Raw genomic sequence first — 9,066 nt, 5'->3', positions numbered from 1 at the left:
TTTGATAGTTATTTGTCGATTTATCGATTAGTTTAAATTCGACTAACGTATCCCTATCTAAAAAGAAGGAATTTTTTTCAAAATTGGCAATTCAAAAACGAAATGTATATATGTATTTGTATTTCTTTTTATTTAATTATATTATTTCATGCGACAACAATAAACTTTAAGGGATTACAAAAATAATTCATGATTCATATCTGATAATAATACATATTCCTGATTACTCCAAAGCGGAATCTAAGTCCACATAAAACAAAATTCATTGGAAGAAAACATTTGTTGGATAAAATGGTTGATGCATCGCCTCAAACGTCAATGGTAAGTTCATGCCAGCTTTACTATGGAATGTTCCACTGCTGTGATATTGTGCATATTTATCAACAGGCCCACCATTATATGAAGCTAAATTTTGAAATATTTGATCCGATCTCTTGTGTATAGAAGTAGCATCTAGATTTGATTTTTTATAGTTGGAATTGGAAGAAGCCTTGTTGTACTTTTTGTTCTTGTTGTCATTTTCCCATACAACAACTGCACTGCGTCCAAATTGTGTTATTGTCCGCAACAATTCACGCCTTGCGTGCACCGCTTCTTCGTTGCACTTGAAAACGATAAGGTATTCATAATTACCGGGACTTATCTCGCGCTCTATCAAACGATGGAATGTTATCAATCGGTTCAAAACTTCCGATACTGCCTTTGGAGTCATATTATAGGTTTTGCGTAGCAATAAAACAGAACTATTACGCGACTGGCGGACACGTATCATTGACAGAGAATTCTGATGAAATAATGTTGGTAATCTGAAATAAATGTGTATGATATTGGTTTTTTAATCGTTTTTATACTGATTATTAAGGTAACTAAGAAGAAGAAACCATGTCGTTGTAATCATGACCAAGGAAAAATTAATTTGTTTTGCTTTTGGGCATATGTTCAATATACAAGATGGACCGGGATCGGTTTGAAACTTCTAAAACCTACCTGTTTGGTATTGAAAATTTGATATGTTGTTTTACTCTTTATTATAACCGAAATTACCATAATTTGGATTTTCTTACCCCAAATTTTCTATTCTATAAATACAACTGTTCTACTAAAAATTGTAGGCTAACTGCTGTAGATATATTTTCTCGTGTTATACCTTCAATCTCAATTTTTCTAGTAATGTATTTGCTATTCCAAATACACCTGTTTCTTTTGAGTGACAGATTTAAAATCAATAAATCGAGAAATGAGATGAGAAACTGAATAAAATATTTTATAACAATTGAATTTTCCGTCAGATATTTGAAAAATGTTTGTTTGGTATATTAATACATTACCCGTAGAAAATAGGTTGGGAAAACTGTGGCTGCGGAATAACTAGAAGAAGGCAATAAAAATAAACTCCCAACTGTTCCATTGTCGATTTGAAATTTCGGCGATTTTCAAACGGCTGGCAAATTAACGTGCATTACATTGGAAACTTTTATCTTTGCTTATATTAAAGACAAGAAAATTAATTGACATAATTTTGTTGTAGCAGCCCTATTGCTTTTACACATTGGTGGTGGCATACGTTGGCCCAGAAAACGTCGAGTCCTTTCGGATCGTGAATGTCCATTCGAAGTAACAAATCTTCGTTCCAGACTTGTGGCTAATGGCACAATTGCTCATGCTACCCTCTTACAATACTAAGTTAGAGCATACATAAATTAATACAATATTCACATTTTCTATAGGGTAAGTGTACGTACCAATCGTCGGCACTTTAAGGATTAGCGTATTTTAAAATTTTCGCCACTCCGGGTGCATTTTTTCCACTATATTGTATTATGGTTCATTTGATTCGAAATTTATTATGTTGGGCAAATTTACAATTAGGTGAAATAGTGTTTTTTTCCAATAGTCGGCACTAGTTTCCAATTGTCGACATGTCATGTTCCAATAGTCGGCATGCCATATTGTAATTGAAGAAAAAGTATATATTTGACTGATTTGCTTATTATTTTCTTTAATAAATGGTTATTAAAATACGTTTCCTTATTGTTATTCCTTCCTTATTATTGTGCCAAAAAAGAAAAATGAATTAAATTATTTTATGAAAATATTAAAATTTTTGTTTTTGCAAAAAAGCCAGGCTGAATCCCAGTTTGTTGTTTTTATAAAAAAAAAACAACTATTTATTAGTGGGGAATGTATGGCATTGTTTGCCGAGGGGTAAGGCAGGGAAGACTATAGTTTCGGATCACGCCACTGATCCTCATCAGTTTCCTTAGTTTTTTGTTGGGACATTTTCCCCAGAAGCTATTGCTTCAATACAAAAAACCTTTCATACCCAAATGTCTCTTGTAACAAAGCGAAGTACTTAGCTGACCAACGACATAAACTGCATGAGAATTTCGCTGGAGCCTCACTTCGAGGTTAACAAGGCATTTACAAACAATACCACACCTTTCCCACTGTTGTGTGTTGTCACATCGCGACAAATGCACACAACGACTTTGTTGGTGTTGGGATTCAGCCTGACAATTTTGCAAAAACAAAATGGTATCCCAAATAAACCGCCAACACTACTAAAATATTACAATTATAAAATTTGATGCCGACTTTGGGAAACAGTTATCCAATACTCGGCATGGCTAATAAACTCACTTTATAGGTTAAAAATGTTTGAGATAAAAACCATATATATTTTGTGCAAAGCCACTCAAAACTTATTTTTTATAAATGAATGGTCCTTTAGAGTTCTTATTTAACTTTTTTCCAATTTTGAGAAAATTAACCAAAGTTTTTTTGCTTATTTTTCACCCATATGCCGAATTTAGGAAAATCGTAAATTTTTTTGTTCCTAATGGAGGCATCCATAAAAATATCATAATAGCAAATATTTCTTAATAATTTTAAATTCTAAAGTGTTCCCCTGAATCTTCTTAACAAGTATAAAAAAATCCGGGTGAAAAATATATAATTTTAATATAGTTACGAGTCTTTCAAGTCGGCATGCTTACTATTTTTTTCGTAAGGAACGTGTGTTGTCGATAGTGGTGAAAGAACCACAGTGAGAAAAACTCAAATTACTGCCTAACAAATGAATTTAGCTCGATGAAATTTTACACAGAGATAGATTATTCAAGATTATTTGAGGCAGTTTTCATATTAAGTGAAAGGATTTTTTAGTTATTGGAAGTTATATATAACGGATGCCGAGTACTGGTACATGCCGACATTAGGAGCACTTACCCTATATCTTTTCAAGAGAGAGATTTGGACTGCAGCCAACCTGTTTCAATAACGAGTATATGTGTAGTCATTGCATGAAACTTTATGAAAAAATTCCTGTAATAGTCCCGATACTCGTCCAATACTCGGCATTGCTAATAAACTCACTTTATAGGTTAAAAATGTTTGAGATAAAAACCATGTATATTTTTGTGCAAAGCCACTCAAAACTTATTTTTTATAAATGAATGGTCCTTTAGAGTTCTTATTTAACTTTTTTTCCAATTTTGAGAAAATTATCCAAAGTTTTTTACTTATTTTTCACCCATATGCCGAATTTAGGAAAATCGTAAATTTTTTTGTTCCTAATGGAGGCATCCATAAAAATATCATAATAGCAAATATTTCTTAATAATTTTAAATTCTAAAGTGTTCCCCTGAATCTTCTTAACAAGTATAAAAAAATCCGGGTGAAAAATATATAATTTTAATATAGTTACGAGTCTTTCAAGTCGGCATGCTTACTATTTTTTTCGTAAGGAACGTGTGTTGTCGATAGTGGTGAAAGAACCACAGTGAGAAAAACTCAAATTACTGCCTAACAAATGAATTTAGCTCGATGAAATTTTACACAGAGATAGATTATTCAAGATTATTTGAGGCAGTTTTCATATTAAGTGAAAGGATTTTTTAGTTATTGGAAGTTATATATAACGGATGCCGAGTACTGGTACATGCCGACATTAGGAGCACTTACCCTATATCTTTTCAAGAGAGAGATTTGGACTGCAGCCAACCTGTTTCAATAACGAGTATATGTGTAGTCATTGCATGAAACGTTATGAAAAATTCCTGTAATAGTCCCAACTTTAGAACGTCACCAATGCTTCCTATCTTGCAAAATTAATATGTCCACATCTTCCAAGCTAATTATTGTTTTAATCAGAATACTTATATACGTTTACGAATCAAATTCAAAGTCATTGTTACATTTCATTCAAATGCAAAAATATTTCTTGATTATTTGCGAATTACAAAAATCGCCGAAATATAATTTCAATAAAAAAATAATTTTTCACCCGAACGCCAATTAAATGATTAAACTATATATAAACTAATTGTGTTCGTCTAAAATCCAGGTTTAGGAAGTATATGCAAAAATTTTATACGGTTTCTTACTTACTTGGCTATGGCAAATTGCATTATTGACGGATTCATATATTGCAAATAGGCAAAACCACGTGAATCGCCTGAAAAATTCACTTTGAAACGCAACACATACACTTCACCCAGTTGAGAGGCTATTTCGGCAATTTTCTCCGGCCTAGTTTCGCTAGGTATGCCATCCAAAAAAATCTAAAATGCCAACAAACCACATAGCTCAATAGCAAAATGTACACTAAAACCAATTCAAAAATGAATAACTTACCTCCCCCACACAGGCATTCAATTGCCTTTGCAACTCATCATCCAATTTCTTGCGACTTTTCAGATATTTTGTACCATTTTCCTGATACGAATCATACCATTGTGAAGGGTGTTCAAAAACTGAACGCGCATAGGAGCAATTTGATATTTGTTGTGACGAATTGATCATGATTTCTGGGAACTATCAGTAAACAAGTATTTACGTTGTTCTTGATTGGTCAAATGAATGAATAGTCTTTTTAAATTCCTGGAACACAAACGTCAGATGTATTGTCGTAAAATGGGAATTCCCAGAATTTCAGATAAACAAATCACTCTGTTGGGTGTGTTATATAATGAAATTACGCGCCATATTTAAAAAGAAGATTCGATTCAGCAAAATCTATTCAGCTATTTACTAGCAACGGCGAGTATCGTTTTTTTGAAAGCTATGATGCTTTCGCAAAAGGGGTAAATCTCGACAATAGGAGAAATTCTAGGAATACAAAAAGATTGCCATATGATTAAATACCTTGAATGTTTGCCAATTCCATTGACAGTGGCATTAATGGAATTTTTAATTAAAAGGGATAATGGATAAATTTCCTGATTGAATTATTCTTCATATAATAATAATGATATATATACGGCTAAAATTAAATTTTAAAACGTTATTCTGGCAAAGAATGCAAATAAAAATTTGTTAAATAAAAATAAGGATAAAAATCTCTACAATTTTCCCCAAAATGGTTTTCTGGACATTTTAGATTTTTTTAATTTATGGTTGGCTATATGTATTCCTTATTAATCGATGTATTCGAACAAACCTCTATACAATATATTCCAAGTCAATTTAATTTCAAACACACATTTAAAATTAAAAAAACGCATTCAAAATTATTTGGATGTTTTGTGCCTTTTTTGAACCAAAATTAAATAATTTCGTAATTAAAAAACATTTTTTCGAGTACTCAAAACATGCCTAGATTTTTAAAAAATATATATTTTTTTAAAGTCTATCCAAGGCGTGGATTTTTTTAAGAATATTTTTTCAAGGTCTATCCAAGGCATGGATTTTTATAAGAATATGTGTTCAATGTCTATCAAATTCGTGTTTTTTTAAGAATATTTTTCAAGGTCTATCCAAGGCGTGGATTTATTTAGAACAATTTTAAAGGTCTGTCCAAGGCGTGGATTTGTTAAGAACAATTTTAAAGCTCTATCCAAGGCGTGGATTTTTTAAAATAATATTTATTCAAGGCCTATCTAAAGCATGTTTTTTTAAAGAATATTTTTTCAAGGCCTACCCAAGGCATGGTGTTTTTTAAAAAATATTTTTCCAAGGCTTATCCAAAGCATGGTGTTTAAAAAAAAAAAAAAATTTCCAAGGCCTATCCAAGGCATGGTGTTTTTAAAAAATATTTTTCCAAGGCTTATCCAAAGCATAGTGTTTTTAAAGAATATTTTTTCAAGGCCTATCCAAGGCATGGTGTTTTTTAAGAAATATTTGTTCATGGTGTTTTTAAAAAATATTTTTTCAAGGTCTATCCAAGGTATTTTTGTAATTTAGCTTTCAAACTACAATCATAATAAATATAAGTGAAATTTAAAATGAAGTTTGACGTTCTTACGCCAAATTCAATCGTTCAACTATAACTACCCTGACCAATCACTGTAAACAATGCCCCGCAGAATCACTTTCGTCAAGTACGGCAACCCTACATACTTTAATAAAAATTCCCGGAATTCTGTAAATAACTCAGATAGTGGACTGTTTTTTTTCGTTGAAGATCGGTCTTCTATGCTTAGTTGAAGTTTGGACACTCCCATTCTTAAAGAAAGTATATTGTGCTATGTGAACGCTTATTGTATAGTTTTTCATTCGTTGTTGTTCCAAGTCAACAACGACCAGTGTTGCCAATTTAGCACTTTTAGTGCTAGATTTAGCACTTTTTGAACTCGTTTAGCACCAAAAAAATTGATCTAGCACCTAGCACTTTTTTTAGCATTTTTTAATTTCTTAGGATTTTTTTTACAAAGATTTGGTTTCAATGCAAAAAATCCCGTTTTTCGATTTCATATTGAATTTTCGCTATGTGCCGTGCATAAAAATTCCCGGAATTCTGTAAAAATTCTTAAAAAAATGTCGTGTACTTCATGTGGTGACTATGATATTGTCTGTTGGTAGATTGTTTATTTGGGAAAATGAAAAACCAAATTAAGTTGTACATTTTATGAGAGCGATGTAAAAATAATGAACATGAATTATGTTGGAACTTTCTGAAAACAAGTTTTTTATTCAGCGGGAATCCCGAATGCCAAGTTATAACCACTTTAGATTACCGAAAAGGCGAGCGTACCCATTTATATTGGGATTGTGCCATAATAATGAAAAAGCGTTATGCTCGGCCGGGCCGGTTATATGGGGACTACCCCTAAAAAAGGGTGAATATTAATAATTTTTGGTTGGGAGATTTGTAACCATATACGACTACAAAATACCAAATTTCAGCGAATTCTGTTGAAAAACGCGCTCAAGAACCTCAAAATATCGAAAATTGGCGGTACCGTTATATGAAGCTACCCGAAAAAATTGACCCATATTTATAATTTTTTGTGGAGAGATTTGCTACACAATAAGAACTAAATTACAGCCAATTCGGTCAAAATTACCCAAAAACTGGAAATTTGGAGGTACCCTTATATGGGTGCAACCAGAAAAGGTGGACCTATATTTATAATTTTAAGTGAGGAAATTTGGTTATTATGTACCAAATTTCAGCGAATTCGTTGAAAACCGCGTTCATGAACCCTAAAATAAGGGGTACCCTTATATGGGGGCTATCCTTGACCTATATTTATAATTTTTAATATAGTTTTCTATAAAAACTCAAAGTACCGTTCCAGCGAATTCTTTATATGTCAAACTCCCCAAAATGCCGCAAAATTTGGGGGTACCCTTATATGTGGGCTATCCGAAAATATGGATGCCTATTTATAATTTTTAGTGGAGATATTTGGTACCGAATAAGAACTCAATGTACCAAATTGTCCTCAGATGGATATGGCTATATCGTCATATATATACTTTATAGGGTCGGAAATGATTATTTTCTTGAGTTACAAACTGAAATACAAAATTAATTTACCCTCCATACTATGGTGGAATAAAAATGTGCCTCTTAAAAAAATTTTATGTTGTACCCAAAAAGGACCATTTCCAATATCAAATCTCATAGAAGTAGTTCAAACGTATGTGCAAAATTCCAAAGCTCTGTCTTCAATATTGCGACCTCAATGCGACGGACATGGCTATATAGCAGTTAAGAATAAATGGGGTATCTGATTAATATTTCATTATTAATTATTAACAATTTTGTTCTAGAAATTTTTAGCACTTTTTTCCGGCACTTTTTTAAATTATTTAGCACTTTCTAGCATTTTTTTCAACAAAATCTAGCATTTTTCCTCAACAAAGTTTTGGCAACACTGACAACGACCCATAATTGGTTTCAAGAGTCATAGTGAAAACCAATTCTAAATAAACTCATGGAATCACGTCAAATTCTGTCGGACCTGAAAGCTTCCGCATACATCCTAGAAGACCTTGTATATGTATTCAAAACGTAGAGGCTCCTTTATATATCATGTATCCAAAGGTCTTCTATACATTGAAGAACTGTAGGTCCCATAGTCCTCTGTACATAACAAATTAGTCTTTTTTACACAAATATAACAAATATATCTTCTAAGCATGAACTAATTTATACATGGAAGCAAAGAAGACATTTCATAGGTCATAGATGACACAGGGTCGTAAGACTCCGATTGCGGTCATAGGTTTTGATGTCTTCTAATCGTTGATTAGATTCTAAATCAAAAAAATATGTTTTTTTTTTTTAATTTTTCGTTTTTTTATTAATTCATTTTTATAAATGTATGACAAATAAAATTAATTCTACGATCTAAAGATATTTTTTGTTGTTTTTGTTTCTTAATATATGCCATTATTTTTTGTATTGCGAAATATTTTGAAAATTTAAATTTTATTCCAATCATTTTTTTATAAAGCCACACGTCTATGACTAGTAGAAGGTGCAGCAAAGAGAGAAAATTACCGAAAAAAAAACACAAAAAGTGAAATGTATTGCTAACGATTAATCGGGCTTAAGAATAAATTTATATACTTAGACACTATGAAGAAATTATGTAGTAGTAGAAATATGTGTGGATAAGTAAATGTTTACTTTTAAAGGGCAATTGCGTAATATATAATAGCTTTTATATATAGAAATATTGTAGCAGATAATGGGAAGAAAATGAAAATTAAGAAATGTATGTTTTTTGTAAAAATATGAAAAAAGTACTGTTGTTAAAAAACCTATCGTTTTAATGAAGGAAATCTTTAAGATTTCCCATTCTCGTTTATCGTGCTGTAGTTTTCCTTGCATT

General features: G+C 31.6%; 1 protein-coding gene across 1 annotated transcript; it reads right to left on the bottom strand.

The window, feature by feature from the left end:
* Nucleotides 1-262: 262 nt before the first annotated feature.
* Nucleotides 263-4,804, bottom strand: LOC133334595 (dead end protein 1). The gene is made up of 3 exons (XM_061542909.1): nt 4,637-4,804; nt 4,391-4,563; nt 263-806 (listed from the first exon to the last, which is right to left on the bottom strand). The coding sequence occupies exons 1-3, from the start codon at nt 4,802-4,804 to the stop codon at nt 263-265; spliced, it is 885 nt and encodes a 294-aa protein (XP_061398893.1).
* Nucleotides 4,805-9,066: the final 4,262 nt, after the last annotated feature.

The sequence above is a fragment of the Musca vetustissima genome, unplaced genomic scaffold (genome assembly GCF_032173495.1).
Source record: "Musca vetustissima isolate MV318-11 ecotype Yass unplaced genomic scaffold, APGP_CSIRO_Mvet_v1 utg34183, whole genome shotgun sequence".
Classification (NCBI taxonomy): domain Eukaryota; kingdom Metazoa; phylum Arthropoda; class Insecta; order Diptera; family Muscidae; genus Musca; species Musca vetustissima.
Note: the sequence above shows the minus strand (reverse complement) of the source record. Positions and strands in the feature narration are given on the sequence as shown.